Source organism: Urocampus carinirostris, chromosome 5, assembly GCF_059441175.1.
Source record: "Urocampus carinirostris isolate Australia breed hairy pipefish chromosome 5, RoL_Ucar_1.0, whole genome shotgun sequence".
Lineage (NCBI taxonomy): Eukaryota > Metazoa > Chordata > Actinopteri > Syngnathiformes > Syngnathidae > Urocampus > Urocampus carinirostris.
The window spans coordinates 36,672,850-36,696,440 of NC_142353.1; the positions used below are offsets into that span (position 1 = coordinate 36,672,850).

Sequence of the window (23,591 nt, forward strand, 5' to 3'; positions counted from 1 at the left end):
GTTGTGTCACGTCGGCCATTTTGCATCTTTGCCAAGCCAACCGCCATCATTTTTAAGATATAACAAATAATAGATAAGTGATTTTTGAATAGTTTTGGACTAAATCCCAGTCTTTAACTACATGTTTGATTTCAGGATGTTTTTGCTCCTTTATACCGATTCATTCTTTGTTTTTCGCCTGCTGCATGCGTGATCTTAACATGAGCAGATGGCTAACCAATCAGCATCGAATGCAACATCACTACGTGCTCTCGTCTCCGTTACACGGACGAATGACTTCCTATCGTTCCGATTCATAGTGCTGTCGTTTCTTAAGTGGATGATGAATGTGATGTGAACGATTAACGGAAATAAACACACGATAAAGTTTATATTTGTCAAACTCTTACTCTTGAGATGAGATTTAGAATTAAAAAAAAAACTTTATTGAAAAAAAAGTGATGTTTTTGGTTTTTATTAAGGGTAGGAAGCGCACACACTCACTGATCGTAACAAATGCTTCGGACGCGTTGAAGTCTGTTATTTTCAGGGTTGGGTAGGGTTACTTTAACTGGATTACTTTCAATTACTTTTGGATTACTCCAATACCAATTATGCTAATAAAAGACAAAATAAACTAAATATGAATAGAATTACTAAATTTGTGCAGGCTTGGGGAGTAACGGAATACATGGAACGGCAAAAATGATGTTGGCGAGCTGTTTGGATTTATTTTCATTTTGTTTCTGTCGCATTTGATGTTCGTTTTGACGGAGATCAAAGAGATCAAAGCCAGGAGAGAAAGCTTACCACGTGTTGTGAGTCATTTGATTCATATTCAGTTTCTTTTGTCTTTTATTAGCATATTTGGTATTGGGAGTAATCCAAAAGTAATTGAAAGTAATCCAGTTAAAGTAACCCTACCCAACCCTGGTTACTATGTGTAGAAAACAATAAGTTAAAGGGCACACTTGGCACAGTCATGTGAAAAAACAGATAATATCAATGAAATGTTCTCATGGAAGTCATACAATTGCATCTGGTATCTGACGCCTGGTCTTGTTATATGGTAACATTGTTTTCACGGTCTCAGGCAGCAGCTTTGGTCTCCCATTCCTGTAGAAACAATAGATTTTTGTTACATAGGACCAGTGTTCCCTCTAAGCTGCGCACATTCTCAGCGCACAAGAAAATCTAGCCAGTGCACAAAAATCAGGGCTCAAAATTATTAATTAAGAAGCGACTAAAGTCAAAGTTACAGTGCATGAAGGTAAAATACACGGGTTCCCCTGACGTTGTGTCCTAAATGCGGTATTTTGAAGTCGAGTCGAAGTAGAACGACGTTGAGTAAAGTTAGTAGAGTTTGTCGAGAACCGGCTTCTTCGGCTCGGCTCACTAAAAGGAACCGGCTCATTCGGGTCATAAACGGCTCTTTAGGTTGTTTTTGCTTCTTTCATCCCAACATGACCAAATATTATGTAAAATTATGTACAACATGACTTAAAGGAAGGGGGGAATAGAACAAAAAGGAAAAAAATACCAAAACGAAAAAGGAGTGAAAAGCTGAGAAAAAAAGAAACAAAAGGAAGAGAAAAAAAGAAGGAAAAAATTAGAAAAAAAGACAGAAAAAAAGAAAAGAAAGAATTATAGAAAAAAACACGGAAAAAAGAAGAAAAAGTCAAATTTTTTCCAATTATGTCAAGTGAATCTTTTTTCCAACAATGTACTTCCACTAAAAAATGTGATTAAGTACAGTTCTATATCTTACAACCGACTAAATAAGCCCCCCAAAATGTTAATATTATGTGACAAATTATGTCAGGAAATAAAAAGAAATGGATATCTTGTGAAAGAATTGTTTGTAGGCCGTACAACCTTTGCAATAGTACATGAGTCAATTTATTCAAAAGAGAAAAATCATTTTGCATTGCCGGAAACTCAGCAAAATATAACGTGATGTCAAGTTTTGGACATGTGTGATAATTAATTAACTTGCCACACTTGGGATTGCTGTTGCTCACTGTTGTTTCAAGCGTTGCTCACCGACTTTGTATGAACGCTCAGACCCGTGGAAAATTACAGGGAACATTGCATAGGACCCCCTCAATATGACATCCCCGCCTTTCGACTTTATAGTGTGGAACTAAATTATTTTTTTCGGCCACTCTTTACGGCATACTTCTAACTACAAGACTTAAAAAACAAAATATTTAGCCTTTGATGAGTTACATGCCTGTCCGCTATTGACCGACATCATATAAAATGCTTGTCTGCTTTTGTTTGCGTCTTGGCATCATGAAAATGCCAAATTATGTTGGCTGAACTACCTCCCACAATGCCTTTCCGTTTCTTTATTAAGTTCGGAATCACATGAGTTTCGTAAAGACTTGAGAGTCTGCGATAATTACAGCACATTTTGTACTCTATTTACTATGGGTCCCAAGATTTGCAACTGGCTGAGTTGGACAGGTATGAGATAAACTGGACTTTTGGATTCTCACCTTCCTCCTCTGGAAAACATTCCCGTGCTCGATGAAAAGTGAGGACGGGGCCCGTCTCAGCGAAGTCTTTACCGACGCCGTGCGACGCAGCAGGGGGTTCAGAAGACTTGCCTAGATCGGAAGCAGCCAGGGCAAACCAGTAGAGAATGTTAGAAACTACCAAGGCGAAGACAACAGTCAAAACTTATTTATGTTCAGTAGGAACGAGCAAAAACTAGCATGGACTAAGAAAACCAAACAACAGAGACTAGTAAAAACAAAGAAAGCCGGAGGGAAAACAACCAACCAACAGTTGGACGGAGAGCAGGGTAAACAAGGAAAGATCATGTCGTAAATGGTTTGGATTTATATCACGCTTTTAAAGTCACTGAAGACCTCCCAAAGCGCTTTACAATGTACTTCACACTAGTGAAATAAAAACAGCAAAGACCAGAGAATAGCAAAGCTCAAGAATAACCAATAAACAACAGATTACAGAAATGCTTCAAGCAACAAGTCTGAAACCTAGGAGTGGGCGAGACTTGGAATTTCTATATGGTAAATGGTCTGCATTTAGATAGCGGTTTTCAAGTCACTGAAGACCTCCCGAAGCGCTTTACAATGTGCTTCACACTAGGGCTGCACGATAAACCGAAATCTCATCCGATATTGCGGTGTGACGTCGTGTCCTTATGTAATTTCAACACGTATGAGCAGACAGAAACCCTGAAGAAGCATTTCCAGAAGAGGGCGCTGTTTTCTTAATAAAGCATGTCAATATGATTCATCCTCTTGTCTTCATTTTAAGGTCCGTTTTTGTACTTGTTTTATACATCTCAAATGGAAATGTGAATAAAACAAAATATCATTTTTCTGTAGTTGGGAACATCTCATCTCATCTCATTAGCTGCACTCCTTATCCTCAGTAGGGTCGCGGGGGTGCTGGAGCCCATCCCAGCAATCATGGGGCAGTGGGCAGGGGACACCCTGAACTGGTTGTCAGCCAATCGCAGGGCACACAGGGACAGACAACTCGCTCGCTCATTCACACCTAGGGACAATTTGGACCGGCCAATCCACCTGAAATGCATGTCTTTGGAATGTGGGAGGAAACCGGAGTGCCCGGCGGAAACCCACGCATGCACGGGGAGAACATACAAACTCCGCACAGGAAGTCTGGTAGCTGGATTTGAACCCACACAGGAGGTTCCCAAGACCTTAGAACTGTGCCGCACACGCGCTAACCACTGCGCCGCCGTGCTGCCCTAGTTGGGAACAATCTAGACAAATAACATTCAAAGTTAAATGAAATATCATTCAAAACAACAAAGTGGCATGCCATTTTGAACCGAGGACAACAGGAGGGTTAAGTACTCTCCCAAAAACAAAACTAGCTGTCAGGACCCACTTGCATTACGTTTCTCTCAGTTTTATTGGAAGAAAGGAAAGGGTTGCACCCACGATCCGGTGATCGCTGGGCGCGGGAAGCAGGTCGCACTTCCGCGTCGAGCGATGGCGGTGTCGGGAACGGAAAACAGGTAAGTAACCGGTACAGGAGAGCAAAAACGTGGTCGGGGTCGGAAACGAGTCGTAAGCCAGGAGAGGAGAGTAGACGTGGTCAGGATAAAAAAACGGATCGAAGCCGGGGAACAGACGGGAGCAAAAACAGGTGGGAGTCAGGGTCGAAAAAGGCTTGTCTGGTGTAAACTGAGGTTCGCAGACGGACTGACAACAGGTGACAGAAAGGAGTGGGTTTAAATACGGACAAGGAGCCAATCAGAATCTGAGGCAGTTGGTGCCAAAGGAGCGGGCACAGGGGCATCACATCGGTAATCATGACATTAGCACGGATAATAAACTTTTCTTTTAAAAGCAGACATCGAAATACTGGTTTTAAAAAAATCGACTTTTGTTTAGTGCAGCCCTACTTCGCACTTACCGATTCACACACACACTCACACACCGATAGCAGCTACAGCCATGCAAGGCGCCTACCTGCTTAGCGGGGGCATTAGCGCTTCAGTGTCTTGCCTAAAAGCACTTCGATATTTTAACTCAGAGGAGCTGGGAATCGAACCTGCAACCTTTCGGTCCCAAGCCGGGCGCTCTACCTCCCTTGATCCGATCCAAGTAAAAACATGATCGTTGTAATTAATTCCGATACTTTTTTGCTTTGACGTGTCATGATCATTTAATAATTGTATCTTCCTCCCTTGAGTTTATAAATGCAGCCCAACGATTTTAGGAACTAAAAACGTTTCATTTTTTTAATAAAATATGGCAGCACGGCGGCGCAGTGGTTAGCGCTTGTGCGGCACAGTTCATGTCCAGCTCAGTAGCCTAGATGGTAAGGCGCCCGCTTAAGGCGCCCGCTTTGAGACTGGGAGGTCGGTGGTTCGCGCCCCGGCCGAGTCATTCCTAAGACTTAAAAAGTGGTCGGCGGCGCCCTCTGTTGGCTGCGGCTGCATCGGCTCGCTACAACGGGTCAGGTGCAATCGACATTTCGTTCTGTGTACATTGTTACACAGAATGACATACAAGGAAATTATTATTATTATTATTATTATGTCATGGGAACCTGTCATGGGTTCAAATCCAGCTCCAGACTTCCTGTGCGGAGTTTGTATGTTCTCCCCATGCTTGCGTGGGTTTCCTCCGGGCACTCCGGTTTCCTCCCACATTCCAAAAACATGCATGTCAGGTGAATTGGCCGGTCCAAATTGTCCTAAGGTGTGATTGAGCGAGTGAGTTGTCTGTCCCCGTGTGCCCTGCGATTGGCCGGCAACCAGTTCAGGGTGTCCCCTGCCCACTGCCCGATGATTGCTGGGATGGGCTCCAGCACCCCCGCGACCCTACTGAGGATAAGCGGTGTAGCTAGCTAATGAGAACTACATTTAAAACTTTAAAGTTCAACTGTGTAATACAGTATTTGACCACTAGTTGGCACTGTATTGTCTAATGCGAACAAAACCCAGTGCCAAATAAACACAGCGTGGCAGCAAGTTGCCAGACAATCATGGCGGTGACAACTAGGTATGGCTTCCGCTATGTAACAAATATTTATGAAAAAAAAAAAATATATGTATGATAGCTCATGTATTTTTGCTTATCATTCAAATTATATTTTTTGTTTTTGGACTACTCGGAGGCACTAAGTATTACACACTGTCCCTTTAACAGTATAAAAATAAATACAAATAGTTATATTGCAACCGTTTTAGAACAAAATCCAAGAGACTTAAACCAAAAAGCAATGTCACAAGAAAACAAACACTGTATAAGAAGGTCAACTAGGGAACCAGAGTACCTTCGATATCACAATATTTTCAAAATAAACTCAGAAGTGCAAATAAAGTGTCAATTCTCTCTGGTTGTCTCTGTTGCCACACTGGATTTACAGGTTTTGTTCAGGAACAGCAACATGTTTAACTCGTCACTCTCTGTAAAGTGAGCTTTTCCCCATAATTTTATGTAAATGTTTGGTGTTGCCACAGTTGAAGACCACTTTACCACAGAAATGACACGTGACATTTTCCTTTTCTGTAGTTAAAAACGAAAGTCCACACCCCTTTGCGCTTCCCAGTGTCATTTTTATCTTTTGGTGGACAGCTGGGGGCACAAATTTGACCCTCTTTTCTGCCTGGCAGGCAGGATGCAGCAGCAGACCACGTAACGAGAGGTGCTAAAAAGGTGCCTGTCAGTAACACAATCGGGCATAAACCCGGCGAGAGGGGTTAGGGTGAGAGAGACAAAGGCTGCGCTGTCCACAATTAGAAACGGCACTGCGAGGAAATTGGTTGAGGTGTGAAGTATCGATCCCAGGAAAATAGTATCGATCCGATTCAGTTATTTCCTATGAATAATATCAATATTTGGATTGGTCCACACACACCCCTTACCAAAATCCAAAAGAGACTAATTGAAAACCAGTACGAGGCATGAATGCCCATCATAAAAAATGGAACTGAGTTTCCTGTTGACAAAATGGTTTTTTGGTCTATATGTCAAATAATTTACCTGCGCCCGCTCACTGCACACGGTGAGCGATTGTCTGAAGGACGAGCGTTTATTCTTATTGGCCGCCGACAACAGGTTGGCCTCGGAACCGGTCCTCAAGGGGACGTCTTTCCTGCCCGTCAGCTCCAGTTTCTGAACAACACGGGGTGCTGCTTCACACCACTTTCTACCTGGAATACACCACACACGCACAAGAGATAGGAAGCTAAGTCAACTAGCTGTAGCGATTGGTTATTTGATAACCTGGGTGAAGTCAAAAACATGCAAGAATTTGTGACGATTCTACTAGGTTATAACTATGCTAATGTAGATCTATTGTTTGAAATTGCTATATTACTAGTCATAGAGTAAGGCTGATGCTAGCTAGCCTACACAAGCCAGAGTGGTACCTCTACTTACAAATATTTCTACATACAAACGCTTCAAGTTACAAAGTACCTTGAGTTTTTCAGGATACAAAGTCGAAAATACAGTAAAGTACGTGCCGCCATTCGCCTCTCCCAGAGTTCTAACTGGCACCTGGTGTGTATGCGTGAAACCAGACATGCTCTTCGTGTCCCCTTCCCGCTCTGTAAACCACTTACTGTATGGTAACGTGACAAAGAGCTATCATTAATATTGTACCCCACGAAAGACATGCAAAAAAGTGGACAAGGAGAAAAGAAGAGGAAGAGACTTTCCGATGGATTGTCAAAGGCCGGCAAAAGCAGACGACATTGGATCAGTTTTTCAAGAAACGCCAGGCAAAAAACACTTCTGAGGACCAGTGAACAAAGAAGGCAGTTAAACGAAAAATAATGTTTTATCATTTCCTTTATCGTTTGGGTTTTGCCTACATTATGTGCCTCTCGTGTTCTGTTTATTGTGCGGTAATATCATTTCAATATGTATTTGTTTGATGTTCTGATGCTCTTTTATGATTTATTTTAAAAAATATCAGCCTTTTGCGGGGCTTGGAACAGATTTTGACAATCATAAAAATCTTCCCGCCAATGCCAAGACCAAACCAAAGCCCCAGTAAGGTACTACTTTTAGGTGACGGTAATCTGAGTAAATTTTTAAATGAAGTAACTAGTAACTGTAACTAACTGTTCATCACTGTTCACAAACGCATTCTCAATGCATGGTTTATGCTAAGCATTGCTAATACTAAATTGATTGAAGTAAATTCAAGAATCTGAAAGTCAACTCACTCTGGCTGCTGAAGTTGGCGTTAGTGTACGTCACAGCGGTGCCCTGTGAGCTTTGAAACTGCTGGGCAACCCAGAGAACACATCAATCATAGAGGATTTACAAGCGGCAGACAAATATGGTCCTACCATGTGCTCCAGCACGGGAGTGTTGGAGTAGATGGGTTGCGGTGGCGGAGGACTGGAGCTGGCAGGGAAAGGCTGATCCATGTACGTGTTCAGGGTGCGTCCACTGAAAACGCAAATAGCACAGATGTTAACTGTCATGTGTCACTACAGCGAGGCTAAGTGACATACCCGAGATTTGAGATTTGCCGTTTCTTGCCGTCCCCGTAACAATCCGCCGCCTCCCTGAGGAGGTGCGTCCAGTGCCACTTTTCAACTGCTGACTTCACCTGCGGGTTGCCCATTTTTGTTACCTCACTTCCTGTTCGACCAGCCTCCCGCCCAAAACTGACCTCAAGGACAGCCAGCTGCTCCCCGAGCATGCTCAGCGAGATCCTGTGCGGTCGCTCGCCATCCGGCACCGCTTTCACTTCGCAGCCTCGCAACCGTACCGTGTACTGAGGGGAGCCGTTCCGTGTAGGGCGGGTCCCGCCCCCGGATGCATCCTCCGCAAACATATTGAGGATTCCTGCTTCCACCTGACACAGGAGACTCTGCCACTGACAGTTCATCAGCACGCTCACCACACCTGACCGACAATAAACCGCAGAAAAAACAATGGAATACTGAATAGATACGTAGGAAAGTACAGTAGGTAGGTACAGTAGGTAACTACAGTAGGAAGTTGGGTAAGTAGGTAGGTAGGTAGGAAGGTGGGGACAGTGGAAGGCACAGTAGGATGTGGAGGTAGGTAGGCACAGTAGGTAGGGAGCTATAGTAGGGAGACACAGTCGAGTAGAGAGGTAGGCAGGTACAATAGGTAGGCACAGTAGGTACGGAGGTAGGTAGGTACAGTAGATATGGAGGTAGGTAGGTACAGTAAGTAGGAAGAGTAGATAGACACATTAGGTAAGCAGGTAGCTAGGTACAGTAGGTAGGTGCAGTAGGTAGGTAGGTACAGTGGTAGGCACAGTAGGGTAGGGAGGTAGGTAGGCACAATAGGTAGGGAGGTACAATAGGTAGGCACAGTCGGGTAGGAAGGTAGGCAGGTACAATAGGTAGACACAGAGGGTACAGAGGTAGGTAGGTAGATAGGTACAGTAAGTAGACAGAGTAGATAGACACAGTAGGTAAGCAGAGTAGGTTGACACAGTAGGTAAGCAGGTAGGTAGGTACAGTAGGTAGGTACAGTAGGTGGGTACAGTAGCTGGATAGGTAGAAAGGTAGGTAGGTACAGTAGGTAGGTACAGTAGCTGGATAGGTAGGTAGGTAGGTACAGTGGAAGGCACAGTAGGGTATGGAGTATGCCGTGACTTAATCTCAAAAACTGCTGTGAACATTGACAAATGTCACATCACACAGAGTGACTCAGTTAAAAATGTAGGTGTCATATTTGACCCTGATCTATCCTTTGAAATGCATGTAAAGAAAATTACTAGAACCGCTTTCTTCCATCTTCGTAACATTGCTAAAATCCGTTCAATACTGTCTCAGTCTGATGCGGAAATTATAATTCATGCGTTTGTTACCTCCCGTCTCGATTACTGTAATGCACTACTCTCTGGTCTCCCGAAGTCTAAAATCAAGTCTCTTCAGCTGGTACAAAATGCCGCAGCGAGGCTTTTAACTAGGACAAAAAAGTACGATCACATAACACCGATTTTGGCTAACCTGCATTGGCTCCCAGTTAGCCATAGATGTGATTTCAAGGTTCTCTTAGTATTGTACAAAATCATACATGGACTTGCTCCCTCTTATCTTTCAGATCTGATTTGCCCCTATGTCCCGGTCCGAAGCCTACGATCTGAGAGTGCCGGTCTCCTGGTGATCCCAAGAGCAAAGAAGTGTTCCGCTGGTTCGAGAGCGTTCTCCATCCGGGCACCGGTGCTGTGGAATGCTCTTCCCCCTGAGATCCGATCTGCAACCTCGGTGGAAATGTTTAAATCTAAACTTAAAACTCACTTCTACTCCATAGCATATGAATAACCTACTCTTCTCGTCGGCTGAAAAATAGTCTGTGTAATATAGTGTAATAATCTGTGAAGCCCTTTGAGACTCTTCGTGATTTAGGGCTATACAAATAAAAATGACTTGACTTGACTTGACTTACCTTTGTTCTTGTTCTTTGGTTGTGAAGGTTCTTGCTGGTGGGGGTGAGTCAGAAGTGCACTGGACTGAACAAACAAGCCAAATAACGCTATAAAATGAAAAAATGAAAAGAATCGGGGTTCGTGGTATGCAAAACTTACCCTTCGTGACCACGCAAGAGATCCTGAGCCAGTGTTCTGAACTTCCCCGTCAACGCTCAGTTCCTCGATCACCTATGATCCCAAAACAAATCGATGAACAGAACTAATTTACTACTTACTTTGATAAAGTTACACCAGCGAGAGTGGCTCAGCGGGTAGAGCGCTCGTCTTGGGATCAATAGATCGCAGTTCGAATCCCGGCTCCTCCGTGTTACATTTCAAAGTGTCCTTGGGTAAGACACTGAACTCCTAATGCCCCCAATAAGCAGCTTAGCGCCTTACATGGCTAACTCGCTATTGGGAAATGTGAAGCACAATGTAAAGCGCTTTGGGAAGTCTTGACTTGAAAAGCGCTATAGAAATGCAGATCATTTCATTTCTTGCTTCGGTTGTCAGCCCGTCAAACGAACTTCTGCCCCACAAGACGTGGGTTCTGACTCGGTCCTGTTTTCCCGTTGATATCTTCAGTCAGGTATTGTTCCCGTTTATTTTTGTCCCGTTTAATTTTGTGGGCTTCAGTTTTGTTCCGGTCTATTTTGGTCCTGTTTATTATTTTCTCCTGTTTTTGTTCCTGTCTCGTTTCTCCTGCTAATTATCGATATCCTGATTTGTTGTCAATCCTGTCTGTCTCTTCCTGTCCGGTATCGACCCCATCTGTCTGGTATCACTTCGGGCAATTGGAATCGGTCTGTCCTTCCACGCCAGACCTGCTTCCTAACGTGCATGACTCCCCATTTCCCGTTAAATAAAATGCTTCTGAGAGAACGTCACGCGATTGGGTCCTGTTTCTGTTCTGGTTATGACACTGTCATGTTGTCATGGAGAAGTGAAAGAGCATTCCAGGGGGAATCTTTTGGAGGCTCTGGTGAAATCCAAGGGCAGGAGGATTAAGGTGAATTCTGCAAACTCATGGTGGCCACACAATATAGTGACACTTAAGGGACATTCACTTTACGGTGTATTCACTTTTGTTACTAGGGGTTTAGCTACTAATGGTTGAGTTTTTAAGGAAAAACAGTTTTTTACACTGCTATATAAGCTTTACACAGACTACCTTTTATTGTGTCAAAGCAATGTTTCTTCAGTGTTGTTTATGAGGAAATCCCTGCAGAAATGTACTCACTTTTATGACAGACTGTATACCCTTTTCTCGTGCTAATGTCCATTTGTGTACTGCTCAGGGTTGTGTAGGGTTACTTTAACTGGATTACTTTCAATTACTTTTGGATGACTCCAATTCCAAATATGCTAATAAAAGACAAAAGAAACTAAATATGAGTAAAATGATGACTCACAACACGTGGTAAGCTTTCTCTCCTGGCTTTGATCTCTTTGATCTCCGGCAAAACGAACATCAAATGCGACAGAAACAAAATGAAAATAAATCCAAACAGCTTGCCAACATCATTTTTGCTGATCCATGCGTTCTGTTACTACCTAAGCCTGCATAAAATGTATTCATATTTAGTTTCTTTTGTCTTTTAGCAGCATATTTTGTATTGGAGTAATCCAAAAGTAATTGAAGGTAATCAAGTTAAAGTAACCCTACCCAACCCTGGTACTGCTACACAGTGCTGTGTGCTTACTGACCCGGCGCCACTCGTCGGCCTGCTGGAGGCTGCTGTATCCCAGCACCAGGCTGTCGGCCCCGAGCAGCAGAAGCTTGAGTTGGTGAGGAATCTTCCGGTTGCTTTTCAGCTTGTAGACCGGTTGGCAGCCGCGCAGGCTCAGCTGCAAATGAGGAAGGAGGTCCCGGGCGCATTTGTAGCACTGAAACAGAAAACGTATGCTGAAGGAAAAACGAACGCTTAAAAAAGGACTATGTGCGGTGGCGGGCCGTGGAGTTTACACCAAAGCCTTCGGCTCCAGTCTGAATTGGTTATGTGTCTCTATTAGGGGACTCGTTTTAAGGGACTATCAGTGTTCTCGTTTGCCCGCGTCCCTGCGTCCTAGACGCATCATTTTTGCTGGGGACGCATTGGGTCAAATCAACGTGCGTCCCCGGGACGCAACTTTTTTGACACCAAATTGTCATTATCACCCGATTACTTTTTCTTTTTTTAACAAAGATTTACCGCACTCCAAACTTTTCGTCAGGCAGATACGCCATTGTTGTTTTGGTCTCGCGCCGATCTCGGCCAACGAGATCTCGTTGTTTCGAGATGACATCATTGTTTTAGTGGTTGTCGAGTGAAAGAGAAGTATGCCTCAGTAAAAACAGTTGGTATTAGGTGCAAATCAACAAAAAAATGGTAATTTCTTCAGTGTCGGTAATAAGTCGAAACATAATGCAGAATGTGATAACAACGGCAATAATTCCGGCATGTAAAAACAGTGGAGAAATTCTTCAGATCGTGAAGGCAAAGAAAACACGTGCGTTGAAGCGAACGATTCGACGAAAGAAAATAAAAGAATACTCCTAGCAAGAAAGGGACTTTGCTCCCAAAATGGACTATCTACCCATAGATCCATCCATTTGCATATGATTCATAACATTTAGTTTACAAGGTGATAGTAAGCACACAGAAATGTAAACCATACAATTCAAGCGCAAATATGAACAAAAAACAGGACCAAAACTGAAATTTAAGACTCACAAGCAGGAAGTGGTTCCTGATGATGAAGAGCTGCTTGGTCCACTGTCCCAGCCACCTCCTCCTCCACAGGTACCCGCACAGTCGAGACTCTGGAGGGGGCCTGAGACAAGGCTGAGAGGAACTCCACTGGATGTAGTGAGCTCTGTCCTTTATGTGGTCCTCGTCCTCATCATCGTCCTCGCCGTATGACTCGTAGTAGCTGTTCTCTGACTCCTCTTGGTCTGGAGGAGGTTGTCATAATGTCAGATTCAATGTGTGTTTGTTTATTTGTGTGTAATTGTGTATGTTTAATACCCAGATGACTTGTGCTGTCAGCTTTGAAGGGCAGTGCTTCCTCATATGTATCTTCCTCCTCTCTATTGTTATTGGGAAGAGCTTGAGAACCCCTTGAGGGCGGGTGTGGTACTGCAGGGACCTTAAAAGTAATTGAAACCAGAGGTAAGACCTTAAGCCCAAGTCCGAATTGACCCAATTTTTCGCCCCGGGGCAGGCCTAAATTTGTCAATCATTACATTCGGGTTCGGGCTGGTGTTCTCTCTGCTGACTTTTTCAAAAAACATATAGGTAAATGTCTGGATGAATACGTAATGCCCTGTCACTGTCAAAGATAGTAGCGTTGGCCATGATGTGCAAGAAACACCAAGATTAAATCAGTATCTTGTCACAACTCACTGTGATTTTGCTACGCTACAGGGTTTCAAGTGAGTAGCTTTAGCCACAAGAGACGATGGTCTGCAAAAAACAAAAGTCACCTCATCACAACACGAGCTCATTCTGTACTAAACTCTTGTAATGTCAATCCAAATAACTCCTTCCTGTCTCTGTCTATTATCCACCCCTCATTGTTCTTCCTTTTCTCTCTGCCTCTCCCTCTCACTTAATACGCCACACTAGATAGATAGATAGATAGATAGATAGATAGATAGATAGATAGATAGATAGATAGATAGATAGATAGATAGATAGATAGATAGATAGATAGATAGATAGATAGATAGATAGATAGATAGATAGATAGATAGATAGATAGATAGATAGATAGATAGATAGATAGATAGATAGATAGATAGATAGATAGATAGATAGATACTTTATTCATCCCTGTAGGGAAATTCACACTTCCAGCAGTATCCTTGTGTTGAAAAATAAAATAACAAAATAAAATATAAAGAATACAAAAATACTCAATATAACGTGTTGATATAGAGTATTTAAATAGTGCTACACAAAATACACACTGTAATAAAAGTTGGGTAATATGCAAATGTGTGGGTGTGGTTTAATGTGGGCTTTTACTCCCCCGGGTGGAGTTAAAGAGCCTCATGGCATGATTCTTTAGAACTTACTGCGACTGTGGTGATGGTCGGAATTAACATTTTTCCGCCAATAATAGAAAAGTTAATGTAACCTCCGCAGACACCGAAATACAAAAGCTGTGAATGTTCATAGAGTCTTGTTCATCAGATGGGGCGGCAGTGGCTCAGGAGGTGGAGCGCTCGTCTTGGGATCGAGAGATCGCAGGTTCGATTCCCGGCTCCTCTGTGTTACATGTCAAAGTGTCCTTGGGTAAGACACTGAACCCTTAATACCCCCAATAAGCAGGTTAGCGCCTTTTATGGCTGCACGGCTGCTATTGGGAAATGTGAAGCACACTGTAAAGCTCTTTGGGAAGTCTTGAAAAGCGCTATATAAATGCAGATCATTTCATTTCATCTTATGTCGTTGTCACCACAAATCACCTCCTCTCCTCCCGAGTCCTCACAAATAAAATGTGAAATTTGGGGGTTTTTTGGTCCTGCAAATTCAGGTGACTCGACTAAAACGATTTAAAAAAAATTAAAGATCAGTAGTTTAACTGCCCCACTGGGGTGTGCAAATCAAAACACGTATGTGTATCCATCACGTACACCAAACGTTAATCAGCCGCCATCAGTGACCACTTCCTGCCTCAGTAGAGCTCTCGACCAATAGGAAAGCAGATGGATCAGAGATGGCCTGGTATATAAACATCCTGCCGCGTGCACACACACATGCACAAATACCGTCTCCTCCCAAACCTCAGGAGAACCCTGTCATTAGCTGACCACATCACAACGCAGCCTGCTGTTCTTCTCCGCTACCAGAAAAGAAAGTTCTGGTTTTGGCCCCGTTTTTTATGTTTGATGTCCGTCTTCTGACAAGAACTTAATGGGTCCACCAAAACCTCAAACATGAACCCTGCGCCGGATTCGTCTCCATACGTTTGTTTTGTTTACTTTTCTCGGCTTTGGTCGACTCTCTCGGCTCTCAAAATGGAGCGGCCGGTGGTTAAGTGCTATCGGGTGAACTCAGTTCACTGTTTAGCTGGTCTAGTTAGAAATGTGTCAAAAACATGTTTTAATAACGACTGTGTTGTCAAATTACAAAACAATATGTAGAATTTAGCGACTAAATGTTTAGCGGCTAACAGTTAGCAACTTGACCTTGGCCAACGCTGTGAATACAGTACCCTAAATGCAACCAGGGTTGGGTAGGGTTACTTTAACTGGATTACTTTCAATTACTTTTGGATTACTCCCAATACCAAATATGCCAATAAAAGACAAAAGAAACTAAATATGAATAAAATGATGACTCACAACACGTGGTAAGCTTTCTCTCCTGGCTTTGATCTCTTTGATCTCCGGCAAAACGAACATAAAATGCGACAAGAGACAAAATGAAAATAAATCCAAACAGCTTGCCAACATCATTTTTGCCGTTCCGTGTATTCCGTTACTCCCCAAGCCTGCACAAAATTTAGTCATTTTATTCATATTTAGTTTCTTTTGTCTTTTATTAGCATATTTGGTATTGGAGTAATCCAAAAGTAATTGAAAGTAATCAAGTTAAAGTAACCCTACCCAACCCTGAATGCAACAAGTGATGTATTGTAGGGCAGTGTTTCTCAGCTGATGGATCGGGACCCAAAAGTGCGTCGCGGACCCATTTTAAGTGGGTTGCGGGCCTTTGCCTTAGCAAAATAATGCAAAGTAGAAGAATAAATGGTGGGTCCATTACACTCTTTAATAGAATGCGATGATGACCTGCTCAATCTCCTTCTTTCTCAATCCCAACAGTACTTGAGAGGGACAACATCTCATTTTATTGTGATTTTGTTTGTTTTGTTTCTATTTTCGGCCCATAATGATGTCTCCCAAAACGGTTAGTGATGAGGGAAATAAAAAGTGGATAACGGGGACATTAACAATTGAGTCAAAGAAGGAAACGATCGCGAAAAACAAAAATGGTGTAAGAGTATCTGCCATTTAAGCGCTGCTTGAATGAAATTCAAGAAATAACATTTCTTTTAGTACGTAGCTATTTTTAAGAGGTTTTAGAGGGTGGTTCATATGCAAGTACTGTATGTACAATACTTAAAGTAGTTTTGGTTTTGCTGGTTATTTATTTTTTATTTTTTTCGAAAAAATAAATAAAGGTGTGTCTATTCTAAAAAGTCTGCTTAAAACTGCACAATCCTTTCGTTCGATACATTTGAGAAGTGGAAATTTTTGAGGGTGGAAAGGTGGGTCCTCAAATCAAACCAGTAGAGAACCACAGCCGTAGGGGGTACGGCACGGGCTAAATGATGGTCCACACAGTCTTGACAGCGACACGATGGTCAAAACGTCATCAACAGAATTACTAGAAAAGCGCGTGACAGGCATGAGCTCTCACTTGGTCTCGTCAGGCCCTCGTAACTCACTCTTTTGTTTCATGTCCAATCCCATATCAAAATTTTCATGCAAAAATGTCTACTTGTCTCAGATCTCTCTCGTGGATTTGTTGTTAGAGAGTAAGGAGGGAAAAGAGAAAACCCTCAGAAACTGTAAAATATATATTGTGATTCAAACAATAGGATAATTTCTAAATTGACTAACAAATGATGTCATGATTACTGATGTGACTCAGCTGGGCCCGCTCCTTTGGCGCCAACTGCCGCGGGTTCTGATTGGCTCCCTGACAGTATTTGAACCCAGTCCTGTCAATCCCTGGTTGTCAGTCCGTCTGCGAACCTCAGTGTATACTAGGCAAGCCTTTTTCGACCCTGACTCCCACCTGCCCCATTTTCGCTCCCGTCTGTCTCTGGCTACGACCCGTTTAGGTTCTGACCACGTCTGCTCTCCCGTCCCGACTCACAACCCGTTTTTGATCCCGACCACGTCTGCTCACCCGTCCCGGCTTACGACCCGTTTCTGACCCCATGTTTTTGCCCTCCTGTCCCAGCTATCGACCTGTTTTTCCGTCCTTTACACCGCCATCGCTCGCTACGGAAGATCCACTTCCGTGTTTGGATCACAAACTGTGTACGAGAGCGACTTGCTTCCCGTGCCTAGCGAATCCCGGAACGTGGGCGCAGCCCTTCCTCTTTTCTTTAATAAAACTGTTTCCGTTCTGGTCTAGACAAATTATTGTTATGGTGATGAAAGATTTTGGGGTAAGGGTCTCCTATAAACGTTTGGCGTCTTCCTTATTTGGGGCGGTCGGGGTGGGGGATAATTTGTTTTTCTGTGATGTGATGTTTGTTGCAACATGATTAAGAAGAAAAAAAATAAACAAGAAAATATAAAAAAAATACAACTGACGACAAATACTGTGTGACTTTCATAAGGACACAAACTGCTTCAAATGCTTCTATTTGGCATTCAAGTGTCAAGATGAACTTACCGGATGTCTCGTCCATGCATCTGAATCTCTCGTCGCCTGGTTGGTGGATGACGGACAGCTCATGATGACGTACTCGGCGTCCTCCACTAGCAGAAACAAGGCAAGTGAGAACTTGACAGTAGGCGAATTGACCATCTAAACAACGTTTGGGTCCAACCTGGAGCTTCTGGCGTCTGCAGTGAGGACACCAGCTCCGAAATGGACTTCTTCTGGGCCTGAGCGATGTAGCTCAAGTTCTCAGAGTCCAGAACCGAAAGGAAGGATTGAAGGTCCCACATCAGTTTGGACAAAGCTGTGCCAGACGTGGACGAAATCATCTTTGTCATAAATCACTTAAAACATGTTGACAAGTGTTTCAGATACCAAACACTTCGCCTTGCCTGTAGACCAGGCGTATTGAACTGTATTCCTCAAGGGCTGACGGACAATGGGTCACCGAGGACCAGAATTCTATACTTCTAACTTGTAAGAATGAGAAAAATCCTATAGTTTTCTGACTTTTCATCGGGCCTAGATTATCCGGATTAGGTCATTTCAATCCAAAATTCTGAGTTTTTCAAATAATTCCAAACCAAATGCTCCCTGTGAGCATTAAAGGGTATACTCTCAGCTTTACTAGGCTCAGCCTAGTAGTATGATCTGATGTAGTCTGATCTTATTGCCTTTTCTATTTTGTATTTCTTCTTTTATTCATTTCAAAACTGTACGAAAAAGTAGGGGAAAAACATTTTTTTTAAAGCTCCCACTTGAGTTTGTACACTGTGGTGATTATATTATGTAGTGTATACTACTATGCATGATAAAGCATATTACTAAAAAACTACAGTAACCTAAAAAAATTGAGATTGACCTTATTTTACTGATCTTACAGAAAGTCTGGATTTGTCCCCTATGTTGAGCTGACTTTGATATCCCTGGCTTAAAGGGACACTAAGTATTATTTGTCTATTAGATGTCCCTGCATTCTGTAGTGCAATCTAAAGTGAGTGCCACAATGCACTAGTAAGATTACAAACGATGGAGACTCATATTTTTTCAAAGCCTTTCAAAATGTTTTTGCTTTTTGGGGCTACCCTTAGCAGCAAGATGGCGGACAATCATGTCAGCCCCCTCTACATGAGGCTCATTTCGTCCAGTCAAGTAAAGTTATGTTTATTTGTATAGCCCTTAATCACGAAGAGTCTCAAAGGGCTGCACAGACCACAGATTATTGCAAACCACAGACTATTATGACACCCTCCCCTGATCTAAAACCTACATAAGGGCAAGGCAAAACTCAAAAACCTCAACATGAGGAAAATGAAGAAACGTTGAGAAGGGACTGCACATGAGGTAATCCCCCTAGAAGAAAGGGAGGGGGTTGCGCCTACGATCCGGGGATTGCTGGACGCGGGAAGCAGGTTGCTCTGAACGCGGAAGTGGGACTTTCGTGGCGAGCGATGGCGGTGTCGAGAACGGAAAAAAACGGGTCAATAGCCGGGATAGAAGAGCAAAAACGTGGTCGGGATCGGAAACAAGTCGAAAGCCAGGAGGAGGAGAGTGGATGTGGTCGAGATCAAAAAACGGATCTTTATTCGGGAGGGGAGAACAGACGTGGTCGAGATCAAAACAGGTCGTAACTCGGGAAGGGAGAGCAGACGTGGTCGAGATCAAAACAGATTGTAGCGGGAGACTAACAGGAGCAAAAAACAGGACAGGCGAAAAAGGGATTCACAGACGGACCGACAAAAGGGGACTGACAGGACAGAGTTTAAATACTGACAGGGAGCTAATCTGTCAACAAGCTGCAGCTGGCGCCACACGGGCGGGGCCAATTGGGCGCCATGGCAACTGTGACACCAGGGTTGACCAGGCTGCAATGGATGATGCAATAACAAATGATAAACAGATATTGTCAACATAAAATATAGGTTATTCATATGCTATAGAATAGAAGTGTGTTTTAAGTCGGAATGGAGAATCCTCTCGAACCTGCGGATCTCTTCTTGGCTCTTGGGATCACTAGTCGTGTAAAATACAGACCCATTTGTTGACCTAGGAATATTTCATAAAATGCACATTGATATGAGAGTTAGCGAATGTTTGTTTATTTTTCAAATCATTGTTTCGATGAATGATTTTTTACCACTAGGAGGCGCTAAAAGAAAAAAGTACCGTACAGTTATCTAGATAAAAAGCTATTGAGTGGTCCGAGTAGGAGGAATGATGCTTATTTAGTTAATGCTTTAAGCAGTGACATTGCACACAGACATACACCCCCGGTCGCCATGACGACATGCCTTATCTCCCTGACAATCACATTCTTATCCGAATATCAACATCACTTCCTGTTTGTGGCTTTGATGCACACAAACACACAAAATCCATGTCCGATACGCACAATACAGGAACCGGGCGCAATTTTTGTGTCAGTCTGCATGTGTATGTCAAAGATTTAAGACGCTTTACCATAAAAAGCAAAAGCCTGAAATTAGCACAAAGATGGGAATCCTCTACAACTCTCCAGTGCATGTCAGAGGGTGTGGAGCAGCTTTTTCTTTCATCCCACGTTTGGTAAATATAGCGAAGGAGAAGAAAAAAAAACAAGAAAATAAGGAGGAAGGATAAGAGTAGGTTGGTATTTGTCAGCATCCAATCAGCATCGAGCTTCGTCCCGCCGGGACGCGGTCCGTAATATTATGGTGATGCTTTTGAACGTGCGTCAGATGACTTATCCCAAACTCTTGGACTCATTGTCGGCCTTGAATAAACTCCTCTACCGCTTTAAGAACACGGACGTGATAAAGTACTTCAAAGACAACTAAGCAAAGGTCTTAGAAGATCATAAGGAACACACTGAGACTCTAACTTTAAAGGTCTCTTACAAGAATACATCGAACCTTTATCTGTGAAATCAAAGAGGAAATCTAAAGAAACTGACAAAAGAACCATCGGAAACATCTACCTAAAAATACTTCTTTGAATTACAATGTAAGACTTCTGAAGCTGTGTATCTCAACTGGTGGGTCGCGACCCAAAATAGAGTTGTGGACCCGTTTTCAGAGGGTCGACAGCCTTTTCCCAGGAAAATAAGAAGACGAAAATGGAGGGTGATCACACTCACAATCTCTTCTTCCTGATCAGTCCTTAGGCGTGTCCCAATTGTGGTTTAGAGGGACCACATCTAATTTTATTGTGATTTTGTCGGTTTCATTTCCTTTTTATGCCCCTAATACTGGGTGCCAAAAAAGTTAGCGATAATGTCATGATTACTGATTCGGGTTGGCGCCATGAGCCCTGGTCGCTAATTGGCTCCCTGACACTTTTTAAACCCCCCGGCTCCCTGTTACCAGCGTCAGATCGTTCTGCGAACCTACGCTTTCAGCTAGGCAAGCTCTGTACCTTCCGACAATCTCCTGCCCTGTTTTCTCCTGCCTGATACCCGTTGCCGACCTGTTTCCGGACCCGTTTCTGCCCTGCTCTTCCGTCCCGGTTATTGACCAGTTTTCCTGCTGCCTACGACTATTCTCGCTCGACACGTTCTTGCCATCAGCTACCCGTGTCCGACGATCATTGGATCGTGGAAGCAAGTACTGCTCTCTTTCTCAATAAAACTGAGTAAAACAAACGCTATTGGGTCCTGTCTCCGTTTCAGGCTTGTGACATATAAAGGGAAGGGAAAAGTGGAAAACTGACAACAACGATTGAGTCGAACAAGGAAACGCCTGTGAAATATGAAAATGATTTATGGGAATCTACCTTTGAAACACTGCTGGAAGTTACAGTAAATTGTTTAAGAATGCTATATTTTAATCCTTTTAATAATTACATAATTCAATCATTATCTTGTTATTCTTGATTTTGGTCTTCGGTGGTACTAAGGTGGAATGGTGTGTCCTGATATGTCAGACCAGTTGAGAAGCAATGTTCTGAAGGATATCAAAACCTTCCTTAAAAGACTCCAGGGCCATGAAACTTAACAATAAAAAACTTAAAAAAACAAACAATAAACTGTACTAGAAGCTTCTTAGGAAAAAATGTCTTTGAGAAGTCCTCAAACCCTGGTCCTCAGGAGTCATTCTCTTCAATCTTCAAGGGATTCCTTTTACACTTTCCAAGAAAGTACAGAAATTTCCTTGTGGATGTATGAATAGTCAACTTGTTGTCCCCGAATCAAGTCAAGTCCTGTTTATTTTTCTATCCTTTATTTGAAATGTTTTAAGGGCTGCACAGACTACCAAGGCAGATACAGTTGAGTGCCATCTGCACAGCAATGAAAACTATTATAATAATTTTCTGCATTATAAAGGCGCAGATCAAAAATGAGTATACATTAATAACTGAGAAGTTAAGCAGCATTGACATGGTGAACCTCCTATGTCAACATGATAAATCGACCTGCTTTATTCCTTTTTTGAGGGGTCCTGGGAGGGGCATGTAATTCAAATTTTGGTTAAAGAAAAACAGATCCAATTGAATCGACCTGTAAAGTTAACCGGTCATTTTCGGGTTAATTCAGAAGTTTAAAATAAAAATCGACATGTTCCTATGTAAATATGTGAGTCAATCTAGATATCTTAAGAATCCTCACAATAAATGGACCTGCCAGTGATTATTTATTTCATCCCAAAAATAAACACTGTAAAACTACAGTACACATAACACTTCTATGTAATGCAGTCTAGCAAACATAACTGAAGCTGAAGACCATGTTTTGGTCTGTTCATGCATCTTGACCTTGGAATAATATCACCTACAGAAGCATAGAAATACTGAAAAAGAAGGGGACCAGGTACTGAGCCTTGCGGAACGCCCCAAGAAAAACTAAAAGTCTCAGAGTTTCATATCACTGTATCTATCTGAGAGGTAGGATCCAAACCATGAGAGGACAGTTCCTGAGGGACCAATCACTGAAACATCTGTCAGGAACATAGAGTGCACGTTTTTTTGTGAACCGTCAGTGTCGTTGAAGAAAAATGTAACTTATTATCGAAAAAAAGAACAGGCAAGGAATATACATTGGGAAGATAGATACTTTTCGCTAATGCTCCATTTTTTACTGTTTTCTAATAGTAAATAATACTACTGCCTTATGTGTATTATGAAGTATGGTACTGTAGAGTGAGTTTTTTTTTCAAAGTAAAGAAATTCTAGTGCTTTTGTGAAGGGTTGCTTGCATATCCATTCATTTTAATTGGTGAGGTTGAATTCTTATGCAAGAATTTGGTCACAGAATTATTGACATTAAACTTCCAAGTAGTTTTTGAATCTTCTAAGTCTGGTCATAGTAACTAGTTGAAGAACGTTGTATTACTACTAGTAATCGGTATCTAGTAATATACTAGATAAGCAACCGTGCTAAACTTAAGAGAACAAAATGTTGAGTGACATAAAAACAATATTACGCTTTAAATTCTCTCATTCTAAACGAATTAACACACGCACAAAAATATACAAATATTAATAATAATTATTTTGCGAGACTTACCTTTCTGTTTCTCCATGTTATCTCTTTTAACAGATGATGTTTCTCACTCTCATTACTGGATGTATTTAGGATTAAAACATCGCAAAAGAAAAATAAAAGATAAAACAAAGAAAATCAAAGTCAGACAAAAAGTTGTGTTGTGTCCTCCGAGTGATCTACTTTCTTTGCCACCTTGTAGTGAGTTGTCGTTCGTGAATGACTTGGCTTAATGAACCGACTCATGGATGTGTACAACGGGAGCCGGATTCCCACCAATCAGGAGCTGAATCCCTTCAAGACGCTCAGGCTCATTCAACACTGTCAACACATACATAGCTAACACCAGAGGTGGGCAAGCTACGGCCTGCGGGCCTTTAGGCTTTTTCATGTGACCCACCAAACAAAAATGGTCGATATATAATAATAATATATATATATATTATAGTAAATTAAGTACTTCTCATTAAAAAATATTTTCCAAAAATACTGCTAAATTACTACATAACTTATTATCAAGTTTAGTGCTTAAAACAGGGACCTAATATAATAATTTGCTTTCATACCAAAAAGGAAAAAAATCTTTAGAAATACTACATAAATACTACTACAGCAATACTATAAATAAAAAAGGGACCGCACATGAGGTAAAAAAAACTAAAGAAATGTTACAACAGAATTACTAGAAAATACAACGGCAGTAATATTACAAAAATACTGAAGAAATACTACAAAAATACCTCTACCACACACTAATTGGGTTTTTTTCAGTTTTTTGATCTTGGTTTTCTTTTTTTCTTCTTCTCCCCCCACATTTTTTTCTTCTTCTGTTTCATTTTCCCTTT

General features: G+C 42.1%; 1 protein-coding gene across 2 annotated transcripts; it reads right to left on the reverse strand.

Annotated features, from left to right (window-relative positions):
* Positions 1-643: 643 nt before the first annotated feature.
* On the reverse strand, positions 644-22,924 carry LOC148366197 (actin filament-associated protein 1-like 2). Of its 2 annotated transcripts, none has more exons than XM_088336646.1 (15): positions 22,771-22,924; positions 17,461-17,595; positions 17,304-17,389; positions 12,912-13,032; positions 12,618-12,838; positions 11,611-11,790; positions 10,021-10,092; positions 9,882-9,945; positions 8,125-8,360; positions 7,964-8,061; positions 7,796-7,898; positions 7,670-7,727; positions 6,477-6,646; positions 2,481-2,591; positions 644-1,095 (listed from the first exon to the last, which is right to left on the reverse strand). In XM_088336646.1, the coding sequence occupies exons 1-15, from the start codon at positions 22,784-22,786 to the stop codon at positions 1,069-1,071; spliced, it is 1,698 nt and encodes a 565-aa protein (XP_088192772.1). In that variant the 5' UTR covers positions 22,787-22,924; the 3' UTR covers positions 644-1,068. The 2 variants fall into 2 exon arrangements, with proteins under 2 accessions (XP_088192772.1, XP_088192771.1); XM_088336645.1 differs by having other exon boundaries at positions 7,670-7,730.
* Positions 22,925-23,591: the final 667 nt, after the last annotated feature.